At 50.9% G+C, this 17,102-nt stretch overlaps 6 protein-coding genes across 6 annotated transcripts; 3 read left to right on the forward strand and 3 right to left on the reverse strand.

Annotated features, from left to right (window-relative positions):
- Positions 1–1,103: 1,103 nt before the first annotated feature.
- arp6 (actin family protein) lies at positions 1,104–3,169 on the reverse strand. The gene is made up of 4 exons (XM_025574591.1): positions 2,536–3,169; positions 1,743–2,451; positions 1,627–1,689; positions 1,104–1,567 (listed from the first exon to the last, which is right to left on the reverse strand). Exons 1-4 carry the CDS (start codon positions 3,041–3,043, stop codon positions 1,429–1,431), a joined length of 1,419 nt encoding a protein of 472 aa, XP_025433221.1. The 5' UTR covers positions 3,044–3,169; the 3' UTR covers positions 1,104–1,428.
- A 356-nt stretch (positions 3,170–3,525) lies between these two features.
- On the reverse strand, positions 3,526–6,743 carry BP01DRAFT_355019 (uncharacterized protein). The gene has a single exon (XM_025574592.1). It carries the CDS (start codon positions 6,562–6,564, stop codon positions 3,562–3,564), a length of 3,003 nt encoding a protein of 1,000 aa, XP_025433222.1. The 5' UTR covers positions 6,565–6,743; the 3' UTR covers positions 3,526–3,561.
- A 1,288-nt stretch (positions 6,744–8,031) lies between these two features.
- On the forward strand, positions 8,032–9,669 carry BP01DRAFT_230043 (uncharacterized protein). The gene has a single exon (XM_025571200.1). The coding sequence runs from the start codon at positions 8,137–8,139 to the stop codon at positions 9,574–9,576; it is 1,440 nt and encodes a 479-aa protein (XP_025433223.1). The 5' UTR covers positions 8,032–8,136; the 3' UTR covers positions 9,577–9,669.
- An 803-nt stretch (positions 9,670–10,472) lies between these two features.
- On the forward strand, positions 10,473–12,080 carry BP01DRAFT_355022 (60S ribosomal protein eL13). The gene is made up of 5 exons (XM_025574593.1): positions 10,473–10,503; positions 10,630–10,663; positions 10,838–10,884; positions 11,020–11,178; positions 11,303–12,080. The coding sequence occupies exons 1-5, from the start codon at positions 10,501–10,503 to the stop codon at positions 11,735–11,737; spliced, it is 678 nt and encodes a 225-aa protein (XP_025433224.1). The 5' UTR covers positions 10,473–10,500; the 3' UTR covers positions 11,738–12,080.
- A 232-nt stretch (positions 12,081–12,312) lies between these two features.
- On the reverse strand, positions 12,313–14,594 carry BP01DRAFT_390340 (uncharacterized protein). Its single transcript, XM_025577996.1, has 2 exons — positions 13,593–14,594; positions 12,313–13,541 (listed from the first exon to the last, which is right to left on the reverse strand). Exons 1-2 carry the CDS (start codon positions 14,459–14,461, stop codon positions 12,527–12,529), a joined length of 1,884 nt encoding a protein of 627 aa, XP_025433225.1. The 5' UTR covers positions 14,462–14,594; the 3' UTR covers positions 12,313–12,526.
- Positions 14,595–15,166: 572 nt separating this feature from the next.
- Positions 15,167–16,919, forward strand: BP01DRAFT_372562 (uncharacterized protein; the record flags this gene model as incomplete). Its single annotated transcript, XM_025576736.1, has 4 exons — positions 15,167–15,618; position 15,739; positions 16,169–16,335; positions 16,415–16,919. 4 exons carry the CDS (start codon positions 15,167–15,169, stop codon positions 16,917–16,919), a joined length of 1,125 nt encoding a protein of 374 aa, XP_025433226.1.
- Between the last annotated feature and the right edge of the window lie 183 nt (positions 16,920–17,102).

Genomic DNA, 17,102 nt, shown 5'->3' on the forward strand with positions numbered 1-17,102 from the left:
TTCTGGCGTGATGGGGTCTACTAACTCGTCGGTGGACTCGATCTTGGCCTGTTCTTTGGTGAGCCTGCCACGGAGCTTGGTCAGGAAGCTCTTAACCCTGGATTTCGCACGACCAGTTTTATTGTTGTTTGGCAGTGGATTTAGAAGACCGCCATCGGCCCTGGAAGAGTCATTCGACGACCGAGTGTGTGACTTCGACCCGCGCATAGTATGAACCGTGTCTGGCACGGAGTATGCTTTAGCTGACTGCGGAGCAGGCCGAGGCAACAAACTTCTAAGCGCCAAAGCAGGCATCCTCGTCGTCGTGCAAACTGTTTGACAGCTTCAGGACTAGGAAACAAATTGCGGAATCTCCCTGCGAGGATTGGTTATCTCGAGGATAAGTAGCGGCACGCCGGACGGTTTGGTTGACTGGAAGTATTCTGGAACACTGGAATCCATAATCGCAGGTCGTGTCTGGCAAGAGCGGTTGAAAAGTAGTACTAGAGCCGATTACCGTGTATCTTCAACATACTTCGAACTGAGGAGGATTCTCTGCTGCTGTATGTATAGATGAAAGGTAGAGGGTCTGAAAGATCAGAAAAATATAATAAAGCAGGACGACATTCTCTCCTATATAAGCTCTTTCTAGACCGACCGGAATGCTCTTCCGAAAGGCTGTCGCATGATGAAATGTCGGCATAGGCGCCAACTAAGCGGCCACGCCATGGTTAAAGCGGTCGAATGCCACATGTCCAGACTCCATCATTCGCTACCACAGCAACTGGGAGGGTCTCATCAGTCACCTATTCGCCGATCGCTGATAATTGGAAGTCTGGGAACGGCGCTATCACATTGATTCGAACCAACCATGAGCACAATCGAGCGCGGCAACAAGGAGCAAATGTCGGGAAAGGTCAACCATGAGGGTACCGGTATGCTTTCCGTCAAGCCGACGTCGACGTGTTCGACTGCGGGAGGTGGGGGTGGATTGTCGAGGTTGTATGGAAGACGTTCATAGGAAGCACAAGGTCGAAGAAGATTAGACTAGGAGGGAGGGGAGGTTAGGTAGCAAGCAGCAAGGAAACAAATCCCAGCCTCACCTCACCGCAACAAGCGACCACACAACTCGATCCCCTTGACTCACCCGCATCTTTTCTGCCCAACTGATTGACACTGCATGGTCGTTTCGATCCCTCTGAAGTCTTGGGTTCTGACAATTGAATGGACGATCATGTTTGTACTTTTCTTGCAACGGAAATGGGAAGACGGTCTGCTGTGTTCGCACATTCAATCAACCATCTGGTAACTTACAGGGTATCAAGGACACATACTACATAATATACACACAAAACAGAAATAGGTGCCAGCCTAGCGTAGCAAACGAACAGCTGCTGCTCTGTCCTCCGAGGACGCCAATCGCGCTTAAATCTTGACCACCCCGGTCGGCTATAATGCACCAGCAAATTTCCGACCAGCCCATGAGGAACCATACTCTTGGTATTCCTGACGAGTGATAGCGACCTTTTTCAGTTCTTCTCGGTTGGTGGCGAAGCGTGACGCGCCCAGCCAAGTGGATCGAATTGGGCTATCATGAAAACCCATTAGTCTCTCTGCGCTCGAGTCACGGGGCAAGGGTAAGCTTACTCTTGAGAGCACCGCACTCTTACAACACATTCAACAGATGCCAGTTGACGCAGCTCGGTCTCCCTACACTGGGGTTAGTTAAATCAGAAGGTCATAATCACAAGGGATCGTCTTACAATCGCTCCATGAACCCCGGTAGTAATGAGTTTCCACCGACGACCAGGACGTTGGCCAAAAAGGCCGGGTGTAATCCGGTAGGCAGTACAGCAAGACTTTGCAGAACGATATCCGGAATTCCGGCCTGTTTCATCCCAATATCACTGGGAGTGAACAGAATCTCCGGCACAGTAAACCGCTCGTTGCCCAAAATTAAAGCGTCTTCCGAGAATGCCTCAGCACTGGTACCGGACAGCGCTCCTTTCCTCTTTTTGGCGTTTAGTAATGGGTCGTGTGGTCGCATGAAACCCTTCTTCCCCGCATTGGGATCGGGAAGGACATAGTCTACCGTGACCCCTTCATTCGACTCAGCAAGGCCACGCTTTCGATTGCCTTTCCAGCTCTGCTCCAAGTCGCCAACGAAATTGTTGCTCACGTAGCAAACCGCCTCTTTGACCTCATTCATGATATAGGTTTCATCCACCATATTGTACTGCCGCACAGACACCATTTCCTTCAAGTAATTTGTAAGATGCTTGCCACCCAGGTCAAGTCTGCGTACAGCACGCTGGAGCGGTTGGCCTCGGTAAACAGGCGTCACCGTGGTGTGGGAGTAGCCAGAGTCGATAACCAGCAAACATTCTCTTGGCGTCACGACAGAGTCTGCTTCTCTCACAACCGAATCTCCAAAGAGGGCGTTCAGTTCGTTCCAAGCATTCAATGGTGGTCCTAAGGCGGAAATTCCGCATCAGCAACACAGGACGCAGTGAAAACGACTATGCATGTCTGGAGGCGGGGTTCGTGCTTCTGTACCTAGGCTTCTGTAATAACCTCCAAAGCCCCACTCTTCCATTACAATCTCATCGGCGTTTTTCTGCAAAGCAGGCAGACCATTGGGAGCCTCCGTCAGCACCAAGGTTGTGTCTTCCGGGTCGGTGATGCGTAGATCATTGCCTCGCACGGTCTTCTCGTCGAAGAAAGATTGCTCCCAGACCTCTTTCTGTGCTTCCCAGTTGACAATGTAGCCCTTTTCTACCGGTCGACGAAAAGACACCTCATTCCAGTCTGTCACGTGTGTATTAAGCTGCGAGCCAACGTAAATGCGGTTTTCACGTGTCTTGACAATCGCATTGGGGATGGTCGCGCACGCCGACAGCGCCTTTTCTTCGTCCTCTGGTGGTGGATAGTCAGGCGCAAATCCTGCTTTTAGCGTATATGCGCCATTATCGACGATGAAAGTTTTCTCCGGAAGAGCTTGGAAGGAATGGGCTTTTGAGACGGAAGCTCTAGAGCCGGAGGGCCGCGGTTTAGCGGTGCCCATGCTGGGGAAGGGTCGCTGCTGTAAGATCGCAGTACAAAGAATTGGCCTCGACAAACGACTCGAGCCTGCGCATTGGCATCTAGCACGGGGGTGGGAGCAAGACAACCTGCGCTGAGAAGTTCAGATAGTTGTACACTGGATGGTTCGAAGTGATTGATGGTTCTCCGCCGCGGGCGGCGACGCCAAGCAGTTTACCCGCCTCAATCGGGAAACTAGGGCTTGAGCTTAGGGCCACGCCTGAGGTATTGGGACATCGGAGCTGATATCATCGAAAGCTAAGGGAATAGGCTAGCCGGGACCAAGACAACGACGACAACACATTAGCTTTACCACATTCTGGTCACCAACGACATGCATGTCCTCACCCCAGGACTAACTACTACATAAGAGCTCGGAGCATAGGCCCCAAGGCATTGAGGTTTTGAATGTGAATATGCTACGCAATCAAGTTGTGCCATAGTTAACTTATAAGATGGGTCCCCTGCAAATCGAGCAATGACAGCCTGACAAAAGCCGTACTATGTATCATATAGATCTTCAGTTAACTCGTCGTGTGGCTCATACTCCGAAAGTGCTTGCACAGTCATCCGATCCTTGAGCCATTCAAGTACGGCATCGGTGCCCTTGGCGACAATCTGCCATCTAGGCACACGAAAGCTGTTTCCGGCTACCTCAAACCGTCGCAAAGCACTCCCATTATCCCAGTTTCTACTCGAGCCTTCTCCTCTTAGCAACCCTAATTTGGGCGGAAGCATGCCAATGTCGTTGTTTCCCACGTCCAAAACTTGAAGGCCTTGAGCCGCGCCGAATTCCAAACTGGTGAATCGGTTATCTGTTGCCAGAAAAGCAATCATGGTGGGGTAAGTGCGGCGTACAGCAGGCACCGGACCAGACAAGCGATTGTAAGAAACATCCAGAAATGTCAGAGCCGGTGCCTCAAGATGTGTCAAAATTGGATCCAATGTAGTAAGATTTGTACTACTCAAATTCAGGCTGTGAAGATTTGGGAGTGTCAGAGCCGAGACAAACAGCGCTGCGCTATCCAGTGGGTTGTTTGAAAGGTCAAGATCGGTGAGAGTTGACGCTAGTAAACTTAGGGCCGACACTGGGAAGTAGCGTAGCTCGTTATGATGCAGATATAGGCATCTAACTTCATTCAAGTTGATTCGCCGCAGCTCATCCAGCTCAAGCTCCCGCATATCAGTGTAGGACCGGTCAAGAACACCACCAGGCTTGATCTTCCAAGCGGCAGTCTGAGCTGGGGTCTCAGGGGCCAAGGTGAACTGGGTTGCAACAGAGCCTGCATCGTCATCGGTATCCTGGTACTCTGGTTCGCACCGGTTTCGCAGGTCACGCTTCAGATCTTCCGTACCCATGGTAAGAAATTTGCGTTCGCGAAGAGGATTGTTAGCGATCCGAAATGTGAAGAGGCTGTCCATCAGGCCAATTCTGTCATCCAATTTGGATATATCGTTCCCTGAAAAATCGACAGTCCGAACATTTTTTAAATGAATGAAGCCGTCTGGAATTGTCGAAAGGCTATTATCCTCGGCTGACAATGTCAGTAGGGCCTGCCAAGATGATAGATCCGGCAAGGACTGAATGCGATTAGAGCTCATTGCCAAGGTCCGGAGGCTTGGAAGCTCCAACGACATGTTCTCGGAAAGCTTGAACAACGTATTATTGGCTATATCAAGAACCTGCAATGCCTCAAGTTTATGAATTGAACTTGGGACAAGTGCATCTTTCAATTTGTTCTTTGAGGCTCGAAGCTCCTTCAGAGAAAGCTGACTCAAAGCATCAAGCTGTAATGAGCTCAGTTGATTACCACCAACATCCAGAACTCGGAGCGACCTCAAGGCTGACATCTCGGAAGGCAGATCTGTAAGAAAATTGTCATGCAGGTCTAAGGTTTCCAATTTAGTCAGATTCTTGATCTCTGATGTAAGAGGACCTTTCAAATGATTCTTGGCCAGCTTAAGATCCCTCAGAGATGAGATTTCCATGACAACCTGTACATCGTTCATTTCGAGATTATTATTTGACAGATTAAGGGTGTGAAGTCTTCGTAGCCTTCGCAAACCTATGGGTAGAGACTGCAGCAAGTTACCGTGCAGATCTAAGAGCTCAAGCCCGCCAAATTGGTTTCCCATTCCCTCAGCGTCCTCATTTAGATCATGCGGGTCAATGTCAGGGAACGCTTCGTCAGGAAGCTCCGTGAACTCGTTGTCGGCCGCGATGAACTTGACCAGGTCCACACTCTGGTACCACTCGGTAGTAGCATCAGGATCAAAGTCATACATTGCCAAGACTTCTTTGGGGAGCTCTTTCAGGGACAGATCCGCTATATTGAGATGGCCAGAAGTTCTGCCTGTTTCAAGGCGCTTTCGAAGAAGCTCGAAATGGGAATCCTGGGGCCTCTGATTGAACGGGTCCTCAGTGTCGATCCGTTTCCAAGCATCGTCTGCTGACGACAGCTGCATGCGTTTCTCCACTTCTGCTTTCCTCGCGGCCTTGGCCTTCGCAATACTCTCACGGAGGGCGCTTGAAGACTTTGATACTTTTCTTGTCTCCATCTCTGATCGTTGCTCTGAAGTCAAGTCGGATGCTGTGGATCGTGCAGATGGTGACCGAGGCCCAACAGATGACTGTCTTGATGCCGAGAGTTTTGGTTGAACACGTCTTGTCTTCTTCACTTCAAGTCTGGGTAATGAATCATCTGAGCCTGACCCAACGGCGTTCATGTGTGTTTGAGTCAACGCTAAACGAGGCTTCGTCGCAACGGATGTCAGGTTGCTATTTCCTCTGGACCCACTCATCCTCGTTGAGGGCATCTTCATTTTTGGCGGACAAGTCGTTGTAGTTGGAGCAAGGCCGCGGTCATCCGATGCGCTGTTCGTGGACGAAGAAGGTCGGGGTCTCGATGGCAGACACATGGCAGATGACGGTCGTGCAAGATAATCACTCCCACTGGGTTGTCGAGACGATGACTTAGATGGCGATCTCGAGTAGCTAGTCATTGATGATGAGGGTCGAGATGGGGACCGCATCGGGCTCGTTGCGCCAAAGAAACTCGACTGTCTCCTGGCTGGCCCTGGAGACGGCGGGATTTTTGAGAGTGTCTCGATCGTCCGCTCCGCCAGCGAGGGTCGTGTACGACCCCTCACTTCATTGTCTTCGACCGGGATGCCATCTTTCTCTAAAGTTGGTGTAGCACTCATTCTGGTGCTCACTTCGGACTTTATGTTCCCGCCTGCCCTTGTCTGAGATTCATTTTTGGGTCGGAGTCCAGCGGAGAATTTCTGCGGCGCTGTATATTTCGGAAAGGGTTTCTTAAACACGGTATCTTCGGAGGGTTTGCGCAGCCTGTCTGCACCGAGACCTGGGTCGAGTTGTAGCTTCTCACGCGATGGCGAAGGTCGAAGTGGTTTAGAGGTAGCGGATGTCGTCGGCAGGGGAAGTCTCGAGGCTAATCGGGGAATGCCACTCGCTCGGGCAGGTGTCTTCGGTTGATTGTTCATTCTCGCAACCAGTTTTGACGATCTGCCGCTGTAATCGATTGTGAAGAAATAAAGACCTTCAGAAGGGAGTTACTGCTCGGCACAATGCAAGCTCCTGGCCGTAAACATGTGTCACGGATGCGAAGATACCGATCGATCAGCAAGAAGAGGAAAGATGTTTAGAGATCAAGCGAGTGCGGGTGGGCGCTGGGTACTATTGCATATTCAAGATGAGAACATTCAGTGTTCGAATTCGTACAGTGACCTTACAATGCGCATGTTGTCCTCAACCTGGCTGTGATCGAATTGATTGTTTACCGATTATTTGTAGACCCGCCGCGGTTATTGCATGTAGTGGTGCCTGAGGCTGCTTATTCCCACCATCTAAGGCATACTGCCTTGGCACTACGAGTTATCGAATCAATAAGTACTTGGGGGCAATGACTTGACAACACATTTGAGCTGCTTGATCACATGCGAAGCAATGTGAATGACAGAGAGTATAGTTGTACAATAATGAGGGTGTCTACGAGCGAGTATGAAGGAAGACTACTGCGTTGAAACCTTGAGTCTCCCTATCAATTATGAGATTGGAGATAATATATTCTTGACATTATTGCACGTTGAGAATAACTCACAAATATTCAGGTTTTGACAAGGGAACGGGGATGATATCATCCCAACCCCCTTCCCTCGCGTGTACATTCAAGTGCTGCATACAAAATTCGTACTAGGTCGTCTTGTCTTGGGGCCGAGACTGTCATCGGTTGCCTGAGCTACAATCAAAGTGGCTCATGGGGTTTGGCTTGTGTTTGACTGTTTACCTTTTGAGGAGCATCGACGATCTCTTTTCAGCCTAGCGCGCAAATGGACTCACGTGGGTGGTGGTGGTCGGACATGGTTGGCTGAGGTTGACAACTGCCCGCAAGCGATGCAGTGGTTCCCAGCCTCCTCCAATTGTGCGCAGCGCAACGCTTGCAAACACCCTTAAGGCATCAATCCGGCCTCTCCATCCTCCTTGCTTCTCCTCATCCCGTATCTCCTCTAACCATCGTCTTTTCATCATCGCCTACTTCTTTGTATCTGGTCGCCTTACCTGCTTCATTCCTCGGGTCGCCTTATCCTCCCGTGGGCGGCTTCCATCACGCTTCCATACTTTCTTTACCTTGGACATTGATTCTCCTTGCCCAAACCCGGAGCGATCTGTTTCCGACTCCTTATCGCCAACTCACTACTTACCTTGCCTGCGAATGAAACGTGCCCCATCCGGCTATCAGTGATAAGCGCACTTCCCGTCGCAAAACTTTTTTCACGACAAGTCGCGCAACGCTTGCTTCGGTTTTGTGTTCTTTTGTGCCGCTCAAGCCTGCCAATTGTGTCCATCCGCTTGACGAAAACACCTTGCCCCTTCGCATCTTCACACGTACCAAGGCCATCGGTGTCTCGCTTGCGCTTGCGCCTCACCGCCTCGTGACATAAGTCCAGTCCACCGCATTGGAGATCGCCTACACGAACCAATATACGGAGCACGTCGAGCTTAGCTGGGCACACAGCAACACAATCTGTCTGCACTTCAGGTACTACCTCTCGATCATGTCACAAGAAATTGAGCGGCCGCTCTCGCAGGGATCGCTTGGCCCCCCCGTCGGGATCTTGGGGCCTGCTACCCCCACCAAACGGACTAGCCTTTCCGCAACACCAGACTTGAGTATGAAGGCTGGAAGCCAAACTTCGAATGTCGATCAGGGCAGATTTCTCTCGCCCCCAGCTTTATCCTCGTCGGACATGACACCTCCGCCATCGTCTCAAATTCCGCAAGCTCCTCTGCGAGAGTCGAGGTCTCGATCGAGCTCATATCTGGCATCACCACCCAATATCGAGAAAACTCTCTGTGTAGCATACGGTGCTTCGGAGAATCTGCCAACTGCCGATGATATTGATAGTGCTGATGAAACGAAGCTTCGCATGATCGTCAAAGATCTACTGGGTGTGGCTCAAGAGTCCCGCATGTCGGCGCTTCATTTCAAGTTGCAAAACAGCCTGCTTTCATTCACGAGCAACGAAGCGATCAAGCGTGCAGAAGTCGAGCACCGACTTGCGCGAAGGGAGGTCGAGATCCTTCAAAGTTCAGAGTATCGCAGTCGCCAATGCCAGCATGAAATCAAATCAGTGCAGCCAGTCTCTAATGTGGAGCTTGAGTTTTCCCTCAAGCGCAATCAAGAACTCGAAAGGATCAATGCTACACTCGATCGAAGGCTTCGCCGAGCAAAGAAGCTTATCGAACAGGAGAGAGACACTTCTGAGCTTCTGAGAGAGGAAAATAGAATGCTGAAAGAGCGGATTCGTGACAACCGAAGACACTTTTCTCGGATGATCGAGCATGGCCCAATGTCGCCGAGTCCCCAGTACGAGAGTCACACACCGCATAGACGGGTACTGCCCCAGTTCGCCGATCATGGTAGTTATCAGATGAACGGAAATGAAAGTCATGCCCCCTTTGAAGCTCTCTTGGCAGCAGATCGCGTCCTCAACCAAGAATCGCCAGCTGTTACCTCGACACCGGACAGACATCGCGATCATAGAGAAAATGCAAGTTGTCATGCGCGTGACGCTCATTCTCTGTCATCTTTGCCAATAACCCCGTCCCAGCCTCGGTTAGCGCACCGCGAGAGTCGAGATCATACACCGGGGCTAGAATTCCTTGATGATTGTCGTGATCGAGACAGTACCATTTCGGCGTCTGACATTGAACCCGAGACCGAAGAAGTCCCCGCTTCGGAAACACGAACTGCTCCCAGTAACGTGCACCTTCGCAGTAATTTCGGCAACCATCCGCAGAGGCGTGGCGTAGCGAGTGCAGCAAAGTCGAGTACGTTGCTACAGACTAAACTGTTCGGTCAAGTGAGGAAGCCCGGCATCGATCGGCCCCTCAGTGGTAATCTCAAACGCAAAGCAAGTTTTGACGGTGCGACCCTAAAGAAATCAAAAGCGGAGGAAAGGGTGGGTCTCGGTATTGGCACCTGGAACAATTAGGCCAAGCGGTACCCGTGCACAAACGGCGTAGCGTCGCTGTTTCTGCCAGACAATTACCAGAGCTGCTATGCTGTCGCCATGGAGATGAGAGACACGCCTTTCAAGTTTTATTCGGAAGAGTCGAACATGTTGGAAATGTCTGTCTGCAAATGAGCCCTTCCGACGAGATGGGAAGGTAATGACTGATGACATGTAAAGAAATTGACGACAGAAACTGGTCTTATCTAAGAGCAGCTCATTCCCCTGTGATATCTCACATGCCCCGGGTCGTTGTCTTTGAAATTCTTGCGTGGGACTTAACAGCATATTATGTGGATCATCATAGGTGCTTTTTCAGGAGTTTGTATGGATTTAGCGATAGGTTGTATTGAATGAGATACACATTGAGCATGAGCATAACGACAATAAAAGGTTCCTTCTTATCGTGTGTGAAAAATGTTGGAGCAAGGACATCCGTGCAATTTCCAGGTCATGCGACTGAAAAGCACCTAGGTCATCATTACTAAGCATGGAACGATGTAAACTACTCAAACAAAAGCTATTGAGAGGTATGCAGCAGCTAAAACAACGATTGTTGTCAAGCATCTGTAGAACGGCATTGGAATAGTCTGCAATCAATCACATCTTCACGTCCGTCCTTATAGTTAGTTACCATATCCTCCCATTAGGAGATAATGAAATGGCAGAAAGTCCCATGGGCAGAAGGACGGGCGGTAAAGGCGGAGAAAAAGGCGGACACGAGCAAGAGTGTTCCGGATTGGGTAAGCAGAGTAGGGCTCGCTAAGCGAGGCGATGCGGCTCTGCGCGGGTTAGCCACACCAAAAAAAGTTCCACCTAATATTGAGGCGAGTCGTCTTGAGATACGACCAGCAACCACCCACGACGACGACGACAATCTCCCGGCCTTGATCCCCATCCGTCACAATGGTGCGTGATATGTCCCTTTGCGATAGTCTGTCGATCGTCTATGATGATTATGGGCTTTCGTCTCCCTCCCCTCAATATTGGTTTTCAACTCGGTGAATGCTGATGGGTTCTTTCGGTGCGATATAGGCGATCAAGCACAACAACCAGATTCTCAACCAGCGTGAGTAATGAACCCCGCACACAGATTGATGTCACAGAGGGGAGGAGGACTATTGAAATGAAGAGGAAAAAAAAACAAAAGGGAAGGAAATGGGATACTGGATGATGGACAATGCATACTGGGGTCAATCGGGACGTATCATGGGACTGATGGAATTTTTCTCTTTCAAATCAGACTTCCACAAGGACTGGCAGCGTCGTGTCCGCGTGCACTTCGACCAGGTACGCTCTTTACTTCTACAACAGAAATCTACGATCCCAGCACCGCAATCCGCCTGTTTGCGAACGACATTCGATGAAAAGATCGTTTCCAGGAGTATAACGTGTGGACTGACATGTTTTCTTATTGGTTTATAGCCTGGCCGCAAGCACCGCCGTCGTGAGGCTCGTCTTGCTAAGGCCGCCGCCGTTGCTCCTCGTCCGGTTGACAAGCTGCGCCCCGTTGTGCGCTGCCCTACTGTCAAGTACAACCGTCGTGTTCGTGCTGGCCGTGGTTTCACCCTTGCTGAGCTGAAGGTAACAAACTCCTGCGATTTCCGGGGCGAAGAATAATTGGAAGGGGAATTGGGATATGCCCATCATGTGATGCACATTGGGGTTCTGAGATGGAAGGGCTTACATTCGTTTTGCAATTCATTAGGAAGCCGGTATCCCCAAGAAGCTCGCTCCTACCATCGGTATCTCCGTTGACCATCGCCGTGTCAACTACTCCAAGGAGTCCCTCGTCGCCAATGTCGCCCGCCTCAAGGACTACAAGGCTCGCCTGATTCTCTTCCCCCGCAAGAGCGGTCAGTTCAAGAAGCTCGACTCCTCTGCTGAGGAGGTCAACGCCGCCAAGGCTGCCTTCGCTGAGGGCAAAACCGAGGGCTTCGTTACCCGCGTCAACCCCACCCTACCCATCAAGAACAAGTCCGCCGCCGAGGCCGTCACCGAAGTCAAGCGTGACGATCTTCCTAAGGGTGAGGAGGCTGCCTACCGCCGCCTCCGTGAGGCCCGCTCCGAGGCCCGCTACAAGGGTATCCGTGAGAAGCGTGCTAAGGCTAAGGCTGAGGAGGAGTCTGCTGCCAAGAAATAAATGTGATTCAATACTAATGATGATCGGGTCGATTTTCAAGTCGGGAATTCTCAGTCGACTGTGGCATGGCGTGGCTCCTCTTTTTCCTCTCTTACCTTTGTCTCTAACTTAAAAAGCTTCTCAAACACCTCGAAATGCAAATGTCCCAAGTTCATGTCCCACCACGGCTTGCTTTCCCCCTTGTGCGCGTCTCCCGGACTCGGTTGTCAAAGTTCTCGAATCACACAAGGCCTTGCAGATACCCCCATCAGAATTACCTACATGTTTTTCTTGATTCGACTAGTAGATAGTAGAGGTCAATCTCACATGATCCGTATGCCGCAGAGAATCAGGCTGCAAATGATATATTTCCATCGTAGCGCGCATGCGTGGAGAGTCATTGGGTCTAGAATGCTATCTATAGCCATAAACTATCATGGCAATTTACGCTATGGATAACGACAGTCATATGGAGCATTCTGTCAATTCATGGTAATACATGTGAAGTTTGGGACTTTCACCCAAGCCAAAACTCCGGTATTGCTCCTAGCTCCATAAAAAGAGGCAAATCAGAAACTATCCACAAAATCTTTGCAGCACAGCTCCCTGAGTGGGGCTCGTGGTATAATTAATCATCTCCTAGATTGGAGATCCAAGATCTAGACATTCCTCGAGGAGAAAAAAAAAGGATTTCTGACCACATTTTGGCCCGCGATAACGCCACGCATTCATTTTCATTCCCGTCATAAACATGAGATGTGATATGCTTGATTGGCGCCCCACAACCCTGGACTTTAGCTCAGATCAGCTCTATAGTGTACCATGTGCCGAATGATGATTGTTAGCATCATTCTCGTCGAACAGAATCTTGAGGACGCACTGCGTAGCCCGCAAGATGACGCCGGTCTGAATCTTGCATGGGTCGCCCTCAGAGGTAACTCCTTCCTGCTGGCTACCGTTCTGTTCTGTTAGCATGGTGTGGAATAGCTTCTTGCATTCTCGCTCGACTCTGCGACTGGGAGTAATCCCCCCACCGGAGGTGCTAATGAGCGACACGCTAATTCCAGGGACAAGCTGGGGTTCGCTGGTCCATTCGTCGAGTTTCAGCTCACAGGAGAGAAGGAGACTAGGGCCTCTGGTGTTTGATTGGAAAAGCATAGATGTTCGCTCAAGGTGGGGAAGAATGCGCCGCAAATCAGGTGTGCTTCTTTTATCCGAGTGCGGCAGTGGGCGAGCATTGGATCCCTTTTGACCTGATATCAAAGACGCATGCTGTTCCTCCATCTCAGACCATAGCTGCGCTCGTAATATTGCAGCTACCCAGTACCGGTTGATGCCCCAGCAAAGCCCCGTAACATCAAGTTTTAAGAGTGGATTGGAGAGTCGGGTATCGGTCCATCGCTGTAACGAGGCGGGCATTCTTGTCTTGCCAGTCTGACTTTCGGTCGGCACTAATATTGAGACCAGAGTTTGTGTTTCTGGGTTGGCCTCATACGCGATGGTTACTTCGAGGCGATTAGAAGGGAACGGATGCGGCGCGGTGAAAGTAAGAACATGTTTTTCTAAACAGGGCTGGGCTGCTGTTCCTGGCACAAATTCCGAAAATGCGGTGAGATGCAAAGGTGCAAAAGCTGTTACGTAGGGTTTCTCGTGAGCATGCTCGTGCAATGCGAATGCGTTGAGCGGATATGTATTTTGAAAGGGTGGCGGAGGGGCTTTGGCAGCAAACGGAAGCAGAGTCGAGATGAGCGACGAGATGGATGCCGCAGTTGAGCGAGGGCCCGAGGTTGTTGTTACTGTAGGTTGAGAAGATGATAGTAACGTACTGGACCCGGTCAGTCATCGCCCCCTACGACAATTGGAAAGTGCAGCATACATAAGCTTAGTCAAGTCACGCTCAGCGCTTTCATCACACTGACTTAACTCCTTTGACCAATTATCCAGCTCTCCAATCTCCTTCTTGAGTTGTTCCAGCTCGTCTGAAAGCTCGTCCCGCAGTTTTCGCTTTTTCAGGATGTGCTCTGGGAACGAATCCCAATCTATGGTGGTTCCCAATCCTGTCGGATCCTCTGCCTCTCCATAATCAACGCTCCTCAATTTCGATGGTGTCTGCTCAGGGTTCTCCGTATTTCGTCGCCTCGCCGCTTTTGCTTGTTGTGAATTAGGACTGCTGCTCAAAAGCCCTTTTGAGCGCCCCGGAGGGCGTTCCAATCCCAGTTGAGTCGGCGTGGGGGGAAGTTCTGGTTCTTCGAAAATCTCTTGTAGAGAAGGCTGGCTGGGATCACTGATTACATCCATATCTCCAGTTACACTTCCCAGCTCCGATGTCAGCTGGTCGTCCGGTGTGTTGATATGTCGCAGCGCCTCGATACTCTGCTGTGTCGAAATGGGAGACTGAAAGGTCAAATCGGAGGCGGTTATTCGAGTTGACACTCGCCTCGGTGGCGCGGCGAAGACATTGAGACCGCTGGATAGTCGAGGCGATGGCTTCGCCTTTCTTGGGGGTTTCAGTGGACTGACGGACGAAGTCAATGATGGTCTAAGAGCCTTCCGATCCCTCAAGCCAACAGCCCGCGCGTTACTTTGAGTCGGTTGCCTCGGGCTTCTCATGGGCGATCGGCTGAGCGCTCGTTCGAGGGAACCGGGAAGTGCTCTTGCTGAGCTGGCTCTTATTGGTGCCTGAAACGAAGGACGCTCATTTGCTTGTGGCCGGGTGTCATTTGGTGGTTGAGGGGAGTTGCTCATTTGCGACGCGCCGATAAAAACGGCTATTGAGTTGCTCCGGGTCGGTGGCTCTTGAGGTGCGATCCTGGAACTCAGAGGAACCTCCTTGAGCTCAACAGACGATAATATTTGAGAAGAATGTAACGTCCAACAATAGGTTCGAATGATTTGTTTGCAGGCGCCCAGGCGCCCAGGCTAATCCGGCATTATCGCAGTCGGGGAAGTGTCTGTTTGCACTGTTTGCGCGCATATATGGCTTTCCCGCCCGCGAAACCGATCATGACATAACCTCAAGTTCTTTCTTGATGCGCCCGCCGTTCCTTTCTTTGTTTGATGTTCTTTCCTCCGCCTTTGTTGATCAACACCTTGGGACAAATGAAACACCTCCTGCTGGAGCTTGCGCCATCTCTTGCGCGAACAACCACTGGCAATGGCCCGCGTCGATTACTTCGGACATCTCCCTACATCATCAGACAACAAGATGCGTTGTCCAGCTCCGCTCGCCGCTTCGCCACGCACGACCACACCGCCGCTCTCCGCAACGGAACAGTAACAGAGGCAGCTGATAACAGCACCACACAAGCGCAACCACTTGCCGGCTATTACCATGATATTCTCTCCACTCGTTCCCCCTATAGCCGGCAGATCCTTCCCTCGCAATCCCAAGAACCACACGATAAGGAACCAACAAGTACCCCCGCGAAGCCGCAAACCGCCGAGGAGAAGATGGCTATTGTCTTTGGGACTCGTCTCGCCGGTCCCGGCCGTACCTCGCGCTACGATCCCGGAGCCGCTCCCGACGCGACTTGGAAAACCATTAACGGCGTCGCTATCCCCCCACGACCGGAGGAGCCGGACAACTGCTGCATGAGTGGCTGCGTTCACTGCGTCTGGGACGACTACCGTGACGAGCTGGAGGAATGGGCCGCACGGCTTGCGCAGGCCAAGGTAAAGGGCTCTTCCACGAACAACGGCAGAGATCAGCGCCAGACGCCGCGATCGGAGGTCAACGCGGCCAGCGGGAGCATGGATGACGATGGCGGGGGCAGTGAAACGAGCTGGACACTTCCGGATTCCACTGAGGAAGATCTCTTTGCTAACATCCCTGTCGGGATTCGCGAGTTCATGAAGACGGAGAAGAAATTAAAGCAGCAGAAACTTCAAGAAGGCGCTCACACGTGAGCCAAGGGGTCAGGGCTTTGCACATCTTCTCCCCATCAAACGTTACATCATGCCCTGTCCTGCATGGTTCTGTACATATAGATAGTTGAGAGCCTTCGTCTGAATGTTCTGTGAAGTGTATATAAACGGTCTTAATCGAGCTTTGTAACGTCTGAAGAGAGCATTGCGAGCCCACTTTCAAATTCAGAGAACCAGCTCTTCCTTGACATATTACCAAATCGATACAACTAAAATCGTCTAGGAATAGTATTAGAAGTCCATACTAGCTGAGGTATATAGTACTTAGCCATTGAACCTCTAACCAATCAGCGATGCCCAAGACAGAGGTATACCTACAGTGGAAAGCGGTGAGGCCCAGACCCTGCCCGCATATTCTGCCCCCATCCCCTGTCCCGTCTTCGCTATCGCCGAAAAAGTTCGATATGAAACTACCTATGCACTCAGACAAAATCAATCAATCAATCAATTAATTTCCCAGAGGGGAAAACCTCCAGCCCACGAACTTAATTCTCTGATTGACATCCTCTCAAAATGTCAATATCTCAGTCAGAAACGGATATCATCCTCAATAAGGCCAACGTCGCCTTGGCCCGCAGCCAACGGCTTGTCGCATCATGGCTCCCAGCTCCGAAGGCAGAGGACCTAGTCAATGTAAAATCGGAAGAGGAGTTGCAACGCGAAGAGGATGAGATATTTACGGCAGTCCCGGAAACGTAAGCCGTGCGAAGAAAGACTCACCATCGTGTGAACCTCTAATAATGCTTCGTGTCGCTAATTTTCATGTGTCTGAAGGCTCGGAGTTGGAGCGCCTCTGCCGACAAAAGCCGCGGATGGAAGCTGGAATCGCACGGAGTTGGACTCGAACGATAAATTGCGGAAACAGTTGCTCGGTCGTAATTATCAAAAGGTCATGGCGGCCAAGGCCAATAGTGCAAAGACTGGGGCGACATCTTCCTCCGCTGGCACGGCTCCAGGTCGACCGTCAGGGAAGGGGGCATCGTCCAGCGTCGGTTATGGTGCTGACGAGGATGACGAGGATGAGGAGGAGGGTCGTCTGGCCCTCATAGGCAGAAGAAATACCTTCTCGAGGAAGAGGAAAGCAGTTGCTCATGCGCAACAAGTCTCTGGAGATGCCGAAAACCTGGGCCCTGACGCCAAGGAGGCAAATATCGAGAGTAGCGATAAACAAGAAGCAGCCTCGTCGCAATCCTCATCTGGTCGAAGAAGCAGGAAGAAGGGCACGAGTTTCTTAGATGAAATTCTGGCCGAACGGTCGAAGAAGAGAAAGAAGAGCTGATGTATTGTTCTTTCAATTGACCATCTCGTGTAATTAGACATAAATCAAGTCCGATATTGATACCCCCCATAAATGGTGGCATACAGAAAGATTTACAAACTGAACAACGGCTAATGACCAACAGTCAAACTCCCTACAATGACAACATCGGCCCGTTCAGCACATTGGACACATTCGCTACCT

This window comes from Aspergillus saccharolyticus, assembly GCF_003184585.1.
Source record: "Aspergillus saccharolyticus JOP 1030-1 unplaced genomic scaffold BP01scaffold_8, whole genome shotgun sequence".
NCBI lineage: Eukaryota > Fungi > Ascomycota > Eurotiomycetes > Eurotiales > Aspergillaceae > Aspergillus > Aspergillus saccharolyticus.